Raw genomic sequence first — 18394 nt, forward strand, 5'->3', positions numbered from 1 at the left:
CCCTTATGGGTTTCAAACGGGCCTTAAGTAAAACTTTGCCTTCTTACCACTGCCTTTAGCAACTGATTAGATGTGAGCTACAGAACTTCCTGACTTCTGCTCTGCCTGATTTTGATATTTTTAATATGCTGGTTTAGAATTGGTCTCCTTCAATTTTAGTAATGCTTTGAAATATTGTATTGGGGTGTGTGGGGGAGAGAGAAGGTATGTTATTGCCTTAAACTGTGTTTTCTTGCATGTTTGATGCACGGCTGGCTTTTGGAAGATTTTTCTTGAAAAGGGGGCATTCAAATATATTACATAAATTTATGATAATAAACAGGGCAGGGGGTGTTCTTTCGGTTCAGTTGCACTGTCACCTACAATCCCTACAAGGGGATTGGTCTAGACTCTATGAGCTTGTAATCCTCAAACAATGGTGAAGCTAAGCAAGTGTGGGGTTCATCGATACATAGGTGGAAGCACCACATCTGCCCTTCTGAGCTTTCTAAAGGAGCAAAATGTTCCTAATAAATAAATGGCTATGATACAGGCTGCACATCAAAATGCTTGTCTTAACTTGTGTGTGATCTCCTCTATGTCCCATGGCTGATCAAAGCCCTTTCTGTGCTGTCAGTTGGGGCAGTTGCAAATGTGAGTAAACCCTGAGGTGACAGAGATATGCTATGTTTTTGGGGAGATGGTGACAAAATTGAATACCAAAGAAAATTTTGATTCTGCAACCTTGGATTACGCAGGTCAACACATTTGCTGTTCTTTTTGTCTATGCAAGAAGCCTCAGATCAATAGAAATGGTCAACCATCTCTCTAGCTTTTGTGATTTCTCTAGTCTAGGCATTGCCTGCACCCGCCCAGCCCTATTTCACACCTATAAGAGCTAGAGACTTGTCATTTTTAAGATGGGAGCTGGGATGCTCAGGAAGCTGCATTCTACAACAAATACGACATTTTTTTCAGGTTCGTCTCCTCCAGGAGGCTGAGTAGCATCCAAGATTACAGTGTGCCATTCTTTGATCTCTTGCCTGCTACTGCTTTCATTTCTGCTTACCCGGCAGCCAGTTTTGTGGACTAAAATTACGCCTACACGGAAGACTTTGACATAGCAAAGCTTTGGAGAACAATGACTGCCAGTGTTCTGGGGCATTGCAAGTCCTGCTTTTGGAAGCCAGCATTTTTATTTGTCTTGGTTGGATTAATTTGGATGCTTACTGCCAGTTGAGCTTTGTCAGATGTCACTTAGGGTGAAGACAGACATAATGTAGCTCAAATTGCATCTGCAGGGCAAGCTGGACTAGGTGGCAGTCCTTTTTCTGTGGCTGGTCCTTTAAAAAGAAAAAGACTGAGTGCTTCAATATTCATTTATCTCTACAGTAATTTGTTGTCAGATAGATAGATAGTTCAATTCTTTATTATTATTACAATCACAGAACAGCCACTAAATTGCAGCCAAACAAATGCAATTTGCAATTTACAGGCCAACAGATAATATTTATAAATACATACATACATACATAAATACCCCTCCCATCTGGCTGGGTTTGGCTTCCAACAAAAGATTAAAAACACATTAAAACTTCCCTAAACAGGGGATTATTGCAAATTAAACACATAGCAAAAAACAACAACAACAACAAATATATGTGTGCATTGTCATATGTTCACCGCCGTGCGTAGGATGGATTACTGAGCACTACCATAGTTAGTAAGGAGCTTTAACCATCTAGTTCCTAGTGGCGCTGTGGAAAATAACATGGTGTGGAAATGTGGAGAACGGAACGAAAGCTGATAACTGATAATTCGCTCATTCGTATTTCTAAGATTTCCTTTCTCTACCATCCTCCTTGGTTTCCATGCAGAGCATGGGGTGGATGGCAGGACATAGCCCACCTGCTCAAATGCATGGAATTTTTGATGACCTATGGCTACCATGCTTACATACAAGACTGGGGAGAAACTGCATGTCAGTTAAATCCTGTGGGCATTTTGCCTCACTCTGTTACATGGGCAGAGCCTGCTGACTGACTTCCCTGTTCATTCTAAAGTGTACTGCTGCCTCTGAGCTCAGAGATCGACTGCTTTGTTATCAAAGCTTTGCAGCAGAACATGGGCAAGAATCCAACAGGGTAAGCAGAATAATTAGGAAATCAAAGTACTACAATTTCCTGCCACTGTAACTTTAATAAGGCCTCAGGTTTGTGCAAACATAGCTGTGTTTAAGCTTGGAGTGAGGGCTGGAGCTAATTACACTCTCAAAGCTTAGGCCAAGGAGGTCTTGTTTCCACTGTGGACTGGGTAGGGCGCATTGGAAATGAACCCAGCTTCACGTTGAATTGATGTTCCATTTGCTGGGAGCAGTTTCTTTCCTCCTACGTCCATCCCACGCCGCCTGGCTTAGTTGCCGTTGCAAACTACCTTGAACAGGAAATGCCTTATAATTTGTATCCATAAAGCAGGGAAGTGAATTGGAAGGAGTCTGAATTGAGCAAAAGACTGGACTTTGATGCAAGCTTGGAAGACAGACCAATGGGGTCAATTCATATCCAGGAGGAAAAGAGATGTTTCAAAGAGCCAGACATGGATAAATATAGTTGTTGGCTTTCGGGCTATATAAGCTTTGAGTTGTTTAATTAAAATCAGGAGCTGCAGTTAAAGTAATGAGAAGCTTAAGTTAAAAGGTGCCATATCAATAATGATTATAAAGTTTTTTCAGGTCTGTCCAGGCAACATGATTAAGGTTATGCAATAGGGTTAGGGTAAACTGAAATGGGAACATAAATTGCCAATGTTCACTTATTTGTCGAGAGCCAGTGTGGTGTAGTGGTTAGGAGCGGTAGTCACGTAATCTGGGTAACCGGGTTCGCGTCTCTGCTCCTCCACATGCAGCTGCTGGGTGACCTTGGGCCAGTCACACTTCTCTGAAGTCTCTCAGCCCCACTCACCTCACAGAGTGTTTGTTGTGGGGGAGGAAGGGAAAGGAGATTGTTAGCCGCTTTGAGACTCCTGAAGGGGAGTGAAAGGCGGGATATCAAATCCAAACTCTTCTTCTTCTTCTTCTTCTTCTTCCATGTTCAGAATGAAAATCAATCCAGCGAATGTGATTGATATTTGTTGCTTTCAGTCTACAAATGATACGTACTTGATTACATTTTTCACCATTTGCATTGCTACCGGTGATCTGGAGGAGAGCTTAGCATAATACATGTTTGGTGGCATGAAGATGAATATATTTCCCTCTGCATAATATTCACTTTATTCAATTTATATTCCTCCCAAAGGAGCCCAGGGTGGAATAGACATATTAGGGATTTGCATATTCTGTAGTGATGTAGCCAACTTTTGCAAGTCCTTGGCTTTATCCGAAGCAAGCATTGTCATCTGAGCTGAAGAAGAAACCTCTGCTCCCTGAAAAATAGGAAAGATGTTCTAATAGATGCACATGTAGAAATAAGTAATATAATTTAAATACCAGTATAATACATCTTGCTATATAGGGGAGAGACTATGGGCCAGGTGACCTGTGTGCCAGCTCAGTCGGCTGTCCAGGTGCTGCTAGCTGTAGATGGGCAACTTCAAAGCCTGTGTACTCATTCCTCCTTAGGATTTTTAAAACCTTTAAACAAGACTTAGACTGGACAGCCTTTCAAATAAAGCAGGGGAACCTCAAGCCCAGAGACAAAGGCAGCTCCCTAGTCCTCTCTGTATGGCTCTTTGGATTCTCCCTAGTCCTAACCTCCCTAGGACACACCTGTCAGCGACCCTACTCAAATGTTTTGGCCCAACTGGAATGCAGTTTTGCTTGCCTGGGTGGAGAGGTGTGTGCTTAGAAACCTCTAACTTTTGCATGACTGGAATGTTGCCTATTGTACAAAAGGTAAAACTCGCATCCATTTCTCCACCCATATTTTGCCTCTTTCTTCACCCACGGCTGGAATGCAGCCTTCAGGTTGGAAAATGTTCCTTGCCACTGAAATAAAGGACTATCCTTTGCAAAGTAGGATGCATAACTACCATACTCAGTTCCACCCCCACCCACCCCTCTACCTGGCTCTAGCAGCTGCTGCTCCCACCACCACCATCCCTAAAACTGCCATAGAAGCAGCCCAAGTAAGGAAATAGGGAAAGTCCTACATACGGCCACAGCCAGGTACCGGTAATAGAGGGGATAGATCTGTCACCAAAGTATCTCCCAGATGATACAGGTTGGGGTCCATATGATGGGTGGATTGAGTGAGGAATTCAGATTTCATTGCACTTCTGATAATGAAAAGGGTTCGTAGCTGGGCCTGGGGAAACCAAGCTATTTCTTGACCCTTATTCTTATTTTGATAAATAGCTTATTTGGTTGAGTCCAATTCCACATCAATTTTAACAGGGCTTGTCCATCATTAATTCTTTCTACTAGGGCTGGATGAATCTGTCATTTTGTATTTCTCTCTGTTTCTCGTTTTCCCAGTCGTCAGTTTTCCACATTTCCACAGTAGATTGTGATTTTTTTTTAAAGTCCTTGTGAAAATTTATCAGCATCTTTGTGTAAATTTATCTAATATACATATTTTATAAGCAATTTTTCTTTATAGATAGATAGATAGATAGATAGATAGATAGATAGATGATAGATAAATAGATAGATAGATAGATGATAGATAGATAGATAGATAGATAGATAGATGATATACACACACACATACATTTTTTCAAGCAGGCTGTCTCATTTTTATATATTTAAAATTATATATATTCACTAATATAAGTGTTTTATGGTCATTTCCCAACAATATACACATCTTCATACACATTATTTAGATGGAGACCTGTGTTTGAGGTGCCGTCTCTCCCTTGGACTAGCACTTGTTTGGCCTCAACCCCAGAGGCTGAATTCACTTATGATGCAAATGACCCTTCCTCAGCTTCATCTAAGGATCCTGGCTCCTTGCCATCCAATAGAGCCTGATTCTGTGTTTTTTTGTAATGCTGGACCTCAGGTCATCCTCTGATGAGGAATCCCCTGGCTGAGACATGACAATGAGGAACACTTAGGATAATCTCTTAGGACCCAGAAAAGGAACATCTGTCAACCTAAATGAAATTGGACAGCAGCAGTTTCTCTCTGGTGAGGTATTTGCTTTCCGTTTCATCCCATGCTGTTTGGTTCTTTCCAGCTTTGAAAGATTCCAGTAAGAAATCCATTAACAGTGACTGGAAAATCGAACTTCCTGGTGAGTTTCAGATTGCAGGAACCACTGTTCGGTATGTGAGAAGAGGTCTATGGGAGAAAATCTCAGCCAAAGGACCAACTAAAATACCACTCCACTTGATGGTAATTTGATGCTTTTTCATTGTCTGCTTTCAGTGTTTCATCATGGTAGAATTGTTTTTTTGGTGTTCTGTATTAACTACTTCCTTCTTCAGTTACAAGAGTAACTGACATGCAGGCACCAAAGACAGATAGAAGCCTCCAAACTAGTGTGGTGTAGTTTGTAACATATTCAAATTTGAAAAGGAGGATCTGGGTTCTAATTCTCTGGATAGGCCATGAAACTGGGTAACATTGAGCAATTGGTAATGTACTTGAGCAAAGGGTAACGTACTTGTCAGGGCTGTTGTAAGGTTAAAATGGGATAAGCCCATCTTGAACACCATGATCTCCTTGCAAGAAGAGTGCAATAGAAATTTAGTAGGTAGGGTTAGTTCCAAAACTAAACCATAGATACTGGGGGGGGGGGGCATTTATGTGAACTGTTATATCAAACTTAAGCTTCTTTTAATGGAAGATATCTGCAAAGGAAAAGCAGAACACCCAAAAGAGTTCTGAAAATTAATGATAAGCCAGCAATGATAGCTTTAATATGAGAGATGTGAGCTGATTGTAATTTATATTCCAGAAAAAGCAAAACAGACGGTTATATTTATGTCTGGGACTTTATGTGTTTTCCATGATTTGATATTATTATTATTATTTAATTGTTTTTAATATGTGGCTTTTATTGTTTGCAACTTCAATAACCTGTCTGAAAAGCTGCTTAAATCGAAAATAATCACAATAAAGAGGAAGAATAGGCAACATTGTTTAAACCAGTCTTTTAGACTTGTTGCCTTCCAGATGTTTTGGACTGCAACTACTATCATTCCTGATCATTGGTCATTGCCAGTTGGGGCTAATGGGAGTTGTAGTCAAAAACACTTGGAAAGCGCCATTGGTTTCCAAACTTTCTGACTTCAAGGAACCCTTTCCACATTCATTTGCCTGGTGAGCATATGCCACAGAAATCCAGTGCATCATGGAAAGATTCTGGAGCATATGAACATATGGTTCATGCGAGACACTCACTAGGCCTTTTTGCCTTATCTCTGCCCCACAAGGGACCACAGTCCAACGTGTCCCCACAGTCCTCTGCAGTTGCACATTGCAGAGGAAGATAAGCGAGTCCTAGGCTGGCTGCAATTTAGCCACTGATATATTTGCAAAAGAAAAAACAAGGATTACATTACCAGAAATAAAATATGCTCATACTAATCCATATGCATCGATGTTAATTTAACAGTACAGTAATTACAATAATTAGAAATACATCTCAACCTCCTGGATGAGGACCATGACCAGGTGAGTGTTGTCCCTGCTCATTCTGCTGTCCAAGTGCTGTTAATGTTTGATGGGCATCTTCAAGGCCCTTGATGTTCTCCCTTATAACCATAAAATTGTAGATTTGTTAATGTTCTTAATTTTTAAACCATACCTGGCAGCTCTTCAAATATGGAGTGCCTTCAAAGTGGTGGGGTGGCTGTCCTCTGACAGTCCTTCAAAGGGAGGGCTGTTCTTTGTGATGTAGGACTCGTGACCACCTAACAGGTTGTTTTTCAGGGAAACCTGTTCCCCATTACCAATCTTCTCACTGAGGGCCTCTGCAGCTTCCGAGGGTCCTCAGGATTCCCTGGAATGCAGTTTGAAAACCACTTGTTCTGAAGACTGTTAGAACAGCATTGACTCACAAAGCGCAAATCACCTGAGTGAAGACATCTTGACCTCCGTTTGAAACCCAATTACCCACACAGCCAAACAATGGCATGAAATCTATTTCATATGGGCCCTTAGATTCTCTAGCCTTGTTCCCAGATTGAGATAATAAAGATATCTCTCTCTCTCTCTCTCTCTCTCTCTCTCTCTCTCTCTCTCTCTCTCTCTCTCTCCTTTTCTTTTTTAAAGAAGGAGCTTGCCTTTCCCCCTCTTTCTTCCCCTCCTTTAAATACCCAAGGCATTTCTCCAAATATGTTACTGTAAGTATGTTCCTTGGATAAATGAGTGTTTGTGTAGCTAGATCTCCTTCAGACCTCCACTTGGCAACTGGAGGCCATCTCAGCCCACGAGATGCTTCCAAATACGACGGCTTCCTCCGAGCTGTACAGCAATGTCGTTAGCATCTTGTTTGCTTAAATAAGAGCAGGGTGGGGCTTCACGTCTTGTGCTGGCGAGTGTTTTGGATCCTGCAAAAAGCTTTAAAACTATAGCTTATTGTCTGGTTTGTCTTAGCTTTGGCTTCCAACTCAGACTAATAAAGCTCCTTCTGTAGCTACAGATGTGTCTTTTATTTCTCCCCATCTTGCAAAAGATATTTGTCTGTTTTCGTACAGATCGGCACACACACAAAAGTTTTTAAGGCGATGAGTGCCTGCTTTCATAGAATTAAAAGGACTGGAAGGGCCTCAAGGGTTATCTGGCCGAACGTCTTCATGAAGGCAGGATCTACCAGACCCAAGCAGATGTTTGCTGGAGTGCTCTCAGCCCTCAGCACCTTCACTTAACACCCAACCTTAAACAAAACAATTAAGCAGCAGTGGATTAGCACACTGTCAGGACCAGTCCTGGGGCATAAACAGCTAGCCTGAACCCAGACTTAAAGGTAAAGGGACCCCTGACCATTAGGTCCAGTCGTGACCAACTCTGTGGTTGCAGCACTCATCTCGCTTTATTGGCCGAGGGAGCCAGCGTACAGCTTCCGGGTCATGTGGCCTGGCATGACTAAGCCACTTCTGGCGAACCAGAGCAGCGCACAGAAATGCCGTTTACCTTCCTGCCGGAGAGGTACCTATTTATCTACTTGCACTTGGACGTGCTTTCGAACTGCTAGGTTGGCAGGAGCAGGGACCGAGCAAGGGAACTCACCGTGTTGCGGGGATTCGAACCGCCGACCTTCTGATCGGCATGCCCTAGGCTCTGTGGTTTAACCCACAGCGCCACCCGTGTCCCCGAACCCAGACTTAGGAGTGTGAATTTTCCACCCCATAGTCGCTGGTGGTATTTGCAGAGGCAGATAAAGTGGTGCTGCGGGGACAACATACCCTCCAAGTGTCCCGATTTTCCCAGGATGGTCCCAGAATTACAGGAGCCACCCCTGCTTCTGATTTGATCCTGGAATATCCCGATTTCCCCTGCCAGCTCTGCCAGCACCAGGCTCTGGGAGAAGGATCAGCAGGTGCTTGTCCTGACGATGGCGACTGCGAGGAAGCATCCCATTGCCTTTCTATGGTTGCCACTGGCCTCCTCTTTTGGGCAGCTCATAACAGCTACTGGAGAGCTGGCCTTTCCTCACCTTCTCTTGAAGGTGTTGTACATAATCCCTTCCCTCACACATTTTTTATTTTACAACAATGCTGTGAGGTAGGTTAGGCAGAGAGGTAATTGGCTCAAGGTGACAGCTGTATATGTGTATATGATGTATAAGTGTGCAGCAAGATCAAACGTGCGAGAATCTTCCTGATAACAGAATTGTTGTTTAGTCGTTTAGTCGTGTCCAACTCTTCGTGACCCCATGGACCAGAGCACGCCAGGCACTCCTGTCTTCCACTGCCTCACGCAGTTTGGTCAAACTCATGCTGGTAGCTTCGAGAACACTGTCCAACCATCTTGTCCTCTGCCGTCCCCTTCTCCTTGTGCCCTCAATCTTTCCCAACATCAGGGTCTCTTCCAGGGAGTCTTCTCTTCTCATGAGGTGGCCAAAGTATTGGAGCCTCAGCTTCAGGATCTGTCCTTTCAGTGAGCACTCAGGGCTGATTTCCTTCAGAATGGAGATAACAGAATAGAATGTCCCTATTTTCATCGGAGAAATGTTGCAGGGTATGGGGGACCAGTTCAGCCCCACTGGGCATGGAGCTGCAGGGGGCACCACAGCTGTGAGGTGGAGGATGCAGTGAGTATTCTCTGCAAAATGCAAGTGTCTGTAGCCATGTCTTCAAGGTTCTACAGGATATTTGGGGACTAAGTACAAAAGTGATCTTCCTTCAATTACCTCAAAAGTATGTTTCTTTTTCAGTTTCCACTTTGATCTCATTTGCGCTAGGTTAAAAATTAGTAGGACGCATTTACTTTTAGGCAGCATTACTTTACTCTCATCAGCCCCAGAAAGCATCGCCAATGGACAGTGATGGTGCGAGTTGTAGTTCAGCAACATCTAGAGGTTCTTCAAACTTGGTTTAGTTTTGGGTTTGTTTGTTTTTACAGGAAAAATGATTTTTTTGGTCTAATTTCCAGTTGAACATGGCAAGAGTGACTTATCTTCCATGAATGCCTAGTAACTATTCCCATATGTACCTGACATAGCATCCTCTTGCTGTTGGGGGTAGGGAGATTGAAAGACTGTAGCAAAAAAATAATTTTTCTGTGTCAGAAATGCTCAGCTTTACCTCTCCTGGCAAGCACTTTGCCAAGCAAGATGACATTTGGGCTTTGTGTTGTGCAATGCCCCCTTTAAAGCTACAGCTACTATGATCGGCACTCCTTCACTTCTCTTGGCAAAGCACGATACTAACGTATTTTTCTCACCATAGGGCGCACCCAGTTTTTTGGGGGGGAAATAAAGGGGGGGAAATTATTTTTTTTCCCGGGCACGGGGCTGGGGCGGGGGAAGCTCGAGCTTCCTCCGACCCCAGCCCCCAAACAGGCAGCTCTCTGCAAGCCGTGGGAGCGCTCCCGCTGCTTGCGGAGAGGTCCGCGAAGCCTGGGCGCGCTGATCTCAGCGCGTGCAGGCTTCGGCATGCAGGCAAGTCTCCGCAAGCAGCGGGAGCGCTCCCGCTGCTTGCGGAGAGGTCCGCGAAGCCTGGGCGCACTGATCTCAGCGCGCGCAGGCTTCGGCATGCAGGCAACTCTCCGCAAGCAGCGGGAGCCCAGCGCTGGGCTCCCGCTGCTTGCGGAGAGGTGTGCGAAGCCTGGAGAGCGTGAGGGGTCGGTGCGCACCGACCCCTCTCACTCTCCAGGCTTCAGCGAAAGCCTGCATTCGCACCATAGGACGCACACACATTTCCCCTTCATTTTTGGAGGGGGGAAAGTGCGTTCTATGGTGCGAAAAATACGGTACTTTCAAGAAACCATTTTCTCCCTTCTTTGAATTTCTATAAAGTGGTACCTCGGTTTATGAACCTAATCCGTTCCGGAAGTCCATTCTTAAACTGAAACCATTCTTAAACCGAGGCGAGCTTTCCCTAATGAGGCCTCCTGCTGCTGGTGCTCTTCCACCGTTTGGATTCCATTCTTAGACCAATGTAAAGTTTGCAAACCGGGACACTACTTCCGGTTTTGCGGAGTTCATAAAGTGAATCGTTCGTAAACAGGACTGTTCTTAAACTGAGGTACCACTGTACTGCCTTTTATCATAAGCTCTCAGGGTGGTTCACAGAATAAAATTGTTAATGGTCATTGACCAGGATAACTAAATAGAACTTCAGTGTTTAGAGATGACTTACCTCTGAGAAATCATGTGCTGGGGGCAATGGGAGGCAATAAAGAAGGCGAGCAATTGAGACCTACTAAGGCAGGCATAGGTAACCTTTGGCTCTCCAGATGTTTTGGCCTACAACTCCCATGATCCCTAGCTAACAGGACCAGTGGTCAGGGATGATGGGAATTGTAGTCCAAAACATCTGGAGGGCCGAAGGTTGCCTATGCCTGTACTAAGGGAAGACTACGGTTGTTGGAGTAGTGCTCCATTTCCCCTAATGGAGCAGCCTCCACTGTTACATGGGCGGTGTTCATTAGCTTCTCTGTGCAACCTTATAAAAGGCAGCATTTGATTTTACCTATTTTGTCTCATTCCACAAAGTCTAAGCAGTAGCAGATGCCTCAAGCTGTCAGAGGGGCAGATCAGTTCTAGTTGGCACCGTTCCCTACCACACATTAGACAACACACTACCATGTTTATTTATGGCTTGATTTGTTCAATGGGCTCCTTAATACCTCCGGCTGTTTCAATAAACTCATGTACCATTTCACTGCAATGAGATACAGTGTCACCTGCCTGCTTGCCCACCCATCCCCCTGGCCTTCCCGTCTTCATTCCAACCTGTTCCAAGTACTAGCACACCTTCCAGCACACCTGAAGCCTCCCAAACAAATTTAAACTTGTACAGTCAATGGCATCTTAATTCAACAGAATCATTAATGAGTCGCTTTAAGAGTAAGCTTGGTTGGTTTTCACATTTCCTGCAGTCGTAATTACTTCTAGCTGAGTTGCCAGCAGCAAACTTGGGGAAGGTGTGGGGAGTTGAGACTGCAAGTTTCACATTAAAGGTATAATCTTATTTATTTATAGGCCTTTACAAGCTGCCTTTTCCCTGCCAGATTGGCACAGCATATAATGAGGACAATAAAACAATATGAAACTACAATGCACAGTTTCTAAAGCATTACACTGTCAAAAGTCCTCCAAGTTCAGAGGGAAAGTGTCATCAAATGCCAATTGCTAGCAGGACAACAGCAAGGGTAGAGGATTGCTTTCATTCTTGGCTAGCTCAGCACCCCTGCAGCATCACAAAAAATACAGGCTTATGTGGGTGATTTAGAAAATATCTTTCCATAATAGTTAGGTGATTACTGATTTTAACTTTTTAATATTGTTCTTATTTCATGGTTTTATGTATAATTGTTGTAAACCATTCTGATCTTTTTAATGAATTGTGGCGTATAAATATTTTTATAACTAAATAAATTTAAATCTAGGTTTCAAGGTTTTTATAGACGCATAGTTTTACAGTAGATCAAACATCCTTTCCTTCCAGATGATCTCCTCTGTGGAGATGGATTTGCAACCACAGGGCTTCTACTCCCCGGAAGTAGACCGTGTTGTTTATATTTCACTCATAAATCCCTTGACCTAAACCTTTTATTAATATTATTATTGGTTGCTTTGCCATTTTGGTGATTTCCATTTATTTGTCTTGCCTCCCCACCCCACACATGCCAGCCTCAGCAACTGTCTGTCTCCTGCTCTCTCAACTAGGTGCTGTTATTCCATGACCAGAATTATGGGATCCACTACGAATACACCATTCCTGTGAACTACTCTGCTGAAAACAGAAGTGAGCCAGATCATCATCAGGACTCCTTGTACATATGGACCCATAGCGGATGGGAAGGTTGTAGTGTGCAGTGTGGAGGAGGTAAAGATTTTGTTTGTTTAAAATAATTTATCTAAGGTGGTCCATTAGTGTAGAAGGCCAGTACTCAACCTTGCAGCTGTCTTTGTCTCACTGATAGTGTATCTCCAAGGTCTTGGGCAAAGAGGTATTTCCAACCATGCTATCCAAAATCTTTTAAGCAGGAGATACCAGGGATCAGTCCTAGGACATAAGAGGAGCCCTGCTGGATCAGGCCAGTGGCCCATCTAGTACAGGATCTTGTTCTCACAGTGGCCAGCCAGATGCCTCTGGGAAACCTGCAAGCAGGCCCCAAGCGCAAGACCACTCTCCCCTCCTGCAGTTTCCAGCAACTGGTATTCAGAATCATTACTGCTTCCAAATGTGGAAGGAGAGTATATCTGTTGTAGCCAGTAGCCCTTTGCAAGAGCAAATTGCATAGTTTAACAAAACACTGTGTGAATAAGTACTTTCTTTTGTCCTGAATCTTCCAACATTCACCTTCGTTGAATGTCCCCAAGTTCTAGTGTTAGGAAAGAGGGAGAAAAACATCTATTTATCCACTTTCTCTATGCCAGGCATAAATTTATGATATTCTGTTGTTGTTGTTGTTGTTGTTTATAAAATTTCTATACTGCTCTTCATCCAAGGATCACAGGATGGTTTACAATCTGGCACCTCTTACTTACTTTTCCTCTAAACCAAAAAGCCCCAAATGTTGTAACCTTTCCTCATAGGAGAATTCCTCAATCCCCTTGATCAGATCATGCACAGCAAGTTCTCTCCCATCTGAATCCTTAACTGAAGCATTTCAGAATTGCAGAAGAAAAGCTTTTCTAAAACAACAACAGCAACAACACTGTAGCAGACAGATACCAGGCCTCGGAGCTGAGAAAGCCCCATTCCAAATTAGCGAGCTTCAAAGGCTCCCAGATAATGGATATGGGTGAAATTAGATTCAACCGTTCAGAAGAGTTATCTTGCAGTGCTCTTTGGCTTGGAGTCCCATATCCGTGGGGTGTTGCTGGGGAAAGTAGCCATGTTGGAAGATAGGGACATGTTCACAACCAAGTGGAATTCAGCAAACAAGACATTTCTTTTAGTGAAGAAAAAGAAACATTTAGATAATTTAATGAATGACACCGCCATCCCCATTTTGCATCCAGGAGAACGTAAAACCATTGTGTCCTGTACACGGGTTGTTAACAAGACTATGATACTGGTGAACGACAGTGCCTGCCAGCGGGTGACCCGTCCTGAGCCTCAGGTCAGAAGATGTAATGTTCACCCCTGCCAGTCAAGGTAAGGATCCCATTACAGTCGTCATAAACTTTTTCATATATAAAGGTTCATTTTGCATTGTCGTCTCCCATGCACTATTTATGTGATTGCATGAGCATTGTAAATGCAACAGAGAAAGCACAAATAAGGCATTTGTAATAGAACTGAGCCTTCTCGCCAATGCAGGTTTTATACTTATACATTAAAAACTGTTTTAAGCCTCATTTATAACACCCCTGGAGCTGCATGGAACTGCATCCAAATTCCTATTTTTCCAAGCATACCGATCTACAAATGCATTTGTGCATCTTTGCCTTGTTCAGCCATAAAGCTCCTTTTCTACTTATTTGGTAGATCTGCACCACCCAACCTCTCTTTTTTACTCTGCTGGGGGATATAATGACTTGATATATTAATTCTTAAACATCATTGATCCAACATACCCAAGGGCCCCTTCTGAGAGTCACACAAGAAAGGGTGTTGGGAGATCATAGAATGTGCATTTTTCTACACGTTATTTGGTTGGTGAAGCACATCACAGAATTTGTACAAGTGTGAATTTTGAAAGATGGCTTTTTTCCAATTTTCATATTGCTTCAGGAAGCGCAAATTAGGTAGATTCACCTTTAAATGAAAACTGAATTGAATTTCTCTCCCATCCTTCTTTGAAACCCCAGGGGCCGGAGTGTGGGAAAGGATGAGCTAAATGGACCAATGGATTAGTTGCCAGACAGCTTCTTAAAGAGCATAATGTTTCTGGAGCGACACAAAAATGAGAGAGATTAACAGAGCCCTTCCATTCCCTATGTTTTATTGTGATCCTTCAATAACATCTTTGTGCCATGTCAGGAAAGCCAGGGCCCCTAAGCCAAGTTGCCTCTGAGATGGTAATCCTGTGCCTGGACTGTACCACTTAAGTTTACATAGATAAGTACTCTTCCATTTAGAAAAACGTCTTGCACATAAGAAACTGAATGTATTTGCTACCTCATTCAGAACTAGGCTATAGAGAAGGTATTTGCTGTGGTTGTCTCCAAATCCCCTGGTGACTTGCCAAGTTCATACATTGCTCATATATGGTCAGAGGCTTCTTTTCTTTACTAGGGACTAGCTTAGTCTGGGCAGTCTGCTTGTGTTTAAGGTAGGCCTGTGTCAGTTAGGTTCTAGTTATTTATGGTGTTATAATTAATTAAAACTGGTTGGTCTTAAGTGGATGCTTGTCATTTGTGGGGGTGTTCAGCTACCCTCCTCTCAAGCCTTCACGGCAGTATAGATTTCTAGGCAGATTGAGAGAAAAATATCCAAAAGAATCATTGACAGAGAGGTAAACCAGCTGAAGAAAAATAATCTGGTCTCTCTGAAAGAGTTGCAAAAGGGAAAAACACACCATTGAAAAAGATCTGTAAAGCTTGAAACATGTCAGGTCATTCTCTAAAAATAAATCCAGCTTTCCGCAGCACCTTTTGGGCCTTTTCTGTTTGCCATGGAGTGGTCCAACTCTGGTTTCTGGTCTGTGTGGATTTCTAGCCCACCTGAAGAAGCTTCCGGAACCGCCTTCCTGTGCCATTTCTGACCCCCAAACTTTCATTTTCCTTTTGCTAGCCCACAGGCAAAAAAAAAAAAGAGTCAGGGTTGATCCAAGGGTGGTGCCAACCCAGCCCAGTTTTGTTGAGAAAGGGAAGTCTAAATTGCCTTACTCTATGGATTTTAATCCTTCCCCTTAATATAATTCCAGAACTGCTGCTTTTGGTTTGGAGTTCCTGAGCCAATTTAGAGTTACAATAAAGGGCCATTATCCTCGGCTGGACAACTAGAGTGTGTGGCTCTCATTGGTTCGTTTTGCCACCAGCACCATGGCAACCAACAACCACACAGTGCTTCACATCCAAGCAGGCCACGCCTCTCCCTCTCTCCTAACATTTTCTCGCTCCCTCCAGGTCGACCACACATTCACACTTCGGAAGCTGCCAAATGGAAACGTTTTCCGAAGCACATTCTCTAAGTCTCTGTAGAATTTAAATTTCCATTAGTGTTTGCCCACCCAGATATTAGAAATGCATGCTTGGCATACTCTCTGACCGAGAACATCTTAAAGAGACCTTTCTCTTTCACCATGACTATAGTTTATTTTGGTTTTTTAAAGAAAGAAGCTCTGGGTTTGCTTTCAGAGTTCAAGCAGAATTATTATAGCGTTGTTGCAAGAACTTCTCCTGTTTTCTACATTGAGCTCTACTCTCTGGTTCTCATAAGAGCTACCGCTTTGATTTCTCTGTAGTTTGGCCTGCTATTTGACATTATTGCTACCAGAAATTCACATGGTCATTCTTGGGATGAGATGGGAGAATCTGTCAGTTCCGCTTTTCTGTTTCTCATTTTTCCAATCTTAAATTCAGTAAAAGTCATCAGCATTCTTTAGTGTAAATTTCTCTAAACATACATGTGTTTGTATGCAATTTTGCCTAATATATACACTTTTGCAATGCAGTTTTTGTGTGTTATTTTCACTAACGCATTCCTCAGTATGTTCATTATTGTCCATGCTATTTAGCTAGAGAACTGCATTGCAAAATTTGCGGAAGTGTGTATTTCAGAGAATGACTGTGATTTGGTAGATAAATTGAGAAATTCAAACTTTATAAGGGATGCTGAGGAGTCAAAGGGGATATGAAGGAGAGAGAGATGATGCCCTACACACTTTAATCTACTTTAATCTGTAGAATTTCTCCTTGTCTCCTCTTCCCCCCATCTGAAATTTGGCATGTGAGGGTGGGAGGCAGGACCACCTCTGCTGTGCCACCTTGTTGTTAGTGGCACTTTAAAAAAATCTGCTTATGCTGTTTAAGTTGGTGTCTTTTATTTTTAATGCTGGACTTTTAACTTGCCGTGCAATTTGTTGTTTTAATTAGCATATTCCTATTTATTGCATTTATTGCATTTACTTCTGATGCTGATCTGAGAGCCGGGTCTGAAGAGTGGCAAATGAAGTTTAAATAAATAAAAACCAACCAGCATAAACAGTCATTCTGATTAGTTATCTCTAAGAGAGAATTTTCAGCATCCCCAGCAAAGTGTCATTCCCAGAATTCTTTGAGGAAGACTAGAATACTTGGAATTGCCGTACTGAAAACAATATTAGTGTTTGAATCCCCAAAGAGGCAGAGTTCTACAAACCGTCTGAAAAAGTTCCATGTTCCAATAATTCCACTCAAAACTGGTGAGAAAATTATTTTTTATAATTTATCAGCAATGTGCAGATCTCGCTCCCCTAGCCAAACACTTTCCTGCCTCTTTTTTCTTCCCCCTTTGTAAAATCAGTTTTATAAAAACATTTTTAAAATGCTCATTAAAAAAATTTAGAAAGTGGCACTAAAAAGATGGTTGACACAGTGTCGGTGGAAATTTGTCCTTAACAAAGTTAAAACTCAAGTTATTCCACAACCACCCCCGTGCGTGTTGCAGCTTTGTACCGAGTTCATGAAAGGACACTTATGCCGGACCTGGACAAGAGTGCAGTCTGGGTTGTCCATTTTCCCATCTGTCATTGTACTGAATTCCTGGCTTGTCTCATGCCCGTCTTCCTGTTTCCTTACAGACCACCGAACTGGAAAAGAAAGTGAGAGGCTGTCTCCTTTCTGATTCCTCCCATTCCTTTCCCCTTTAAGTGAGGTCACAGCCTCCTTTTTCTCAGGACTGTATGGTGTGCGGTCGAACTGTCAGTTCTGGAGGCAAACAACCAGGGTGGCTCCTACCAAGTTTTTCACTCCTTTCATCTCTACTGTTCTTCGCTCTCAATCCTTTTCTCTCCTTTCTTTGCCAATAGCTATAGATCACAGGGAGATTACAATGCCCTTACTAGACTTAATTCAGCAGGGCCTGGACAGCAGCCATGCCTGCTCCTGGAGAGGACAGTAAATTAGTAAAGCAGTCCCTCTCTTTCCCCTTCCCAGCTTCATCTCACCACCCCTGTCTGATTGGGACTTTAACAACACATCTGTAATTTGTGCTTCAGTGCTTAAATAGTGTCCTGTGGGTGTCCTTTTTATTGCATATTCATGATTATTTGTGCTCATGATGCTATCAGGGCTGTCACACGGGTTCCCACTTTCATTATGGTTTGCACCTGCAAAAGTTTTGGTGCAGTCACTCTGCTTCATTTCCACTCAGTGCATTTCAGTGCATTTATTTTTTATATATACAGTGGTACCTCGGGTTAAGTACTTAATTCATTCCGGAGGTCTGTTCTTAACCTGAAACTGTTCTTAACCTGAAGCACCATTTTAGCTGATGGGGCCTCCTGCTGCCGCCGCGCCACCGGATCACGATTTCTGTTCTCATCCTGAAGCAAAGTTCTTAACCTGAGGTACTTTTTCTGGGTTAGTGGAGTCTGTAACCTGAAGCGTATGTAACCCGAGGTACCACTGTACCACAAAGTTTCTGGTTTATTTTTGTTTTGCTTTTATGGTGCTGTAGCCTCTCCAGACAACAGTATTGTGGCAGCATGGGGGAAGCATCTCAGGGCAACTAATAAAGCAGAATAATTTCAGCACTGCAGCACTGTGTGTGTGTGTCAGTAACATGTTGCAGAATACTCCCAGGCTTTTTTAAAAAAATGAGTCTGGCGGGCCCCTCAGTGCCTTGGCATCAGGTTGCAAAGATTAGTTTGGTTGGGAGGCAAATCAAGTTGACAGGTCTGAAAGACAGACCAGGATTCCAA

General features: G+C 43.0%; 1 protein-coding gene across 3 annotated transcripts in view; it reads left to right on the forward strand.

Annotated features, from left to right (window-relative positions):
* Positions 1 to 18394, forward strand: part of ADAMTS17 (ADAM metallopeptidase with thrombospondin type 1 motif 17) — a 173567-nt gene that overhangs the window by 123836 nt on the left and 31337 nt on the right. For all 3 annotated transcript variants that reach the window (XR_013390667.1, XM_028705340.2, XM_028705341.2), the window contains 3 exons: positions 5160 to 5317; positions 12264 to 12423; positions 13566 to 13701. Coding sequence is in view for 2 of the 3 variants with exons in the window: in XM_028705340.2 (XP_028561173.2) it covers positions 5160 to 5317; positions 12264 to 12423; positions 13566 to 13701 (454 nt within the window). In the remaining variant the exon portion in view is untranslated. The remainder of the gene's footprint in view (positions 1 to 5159; positions 5318 to 12263; positions 12424 to 13565; positions 13702 to 18394) is intronic.

This window comes from Podarcis muralis, chromosome 14 (assembly GCF_964188315.1).
Source record: "Podarcis muralis chromosome 14, rPodMur119.hap1.1, whole genome shotgun sequence".
In the NCBI taxonomy this organism is placed as follows: Eukaryota; Metazoa; Chordata; class Lepidosauria; order Squamata; family Lacertidae; genus Podarcis; species Podarcis muralis.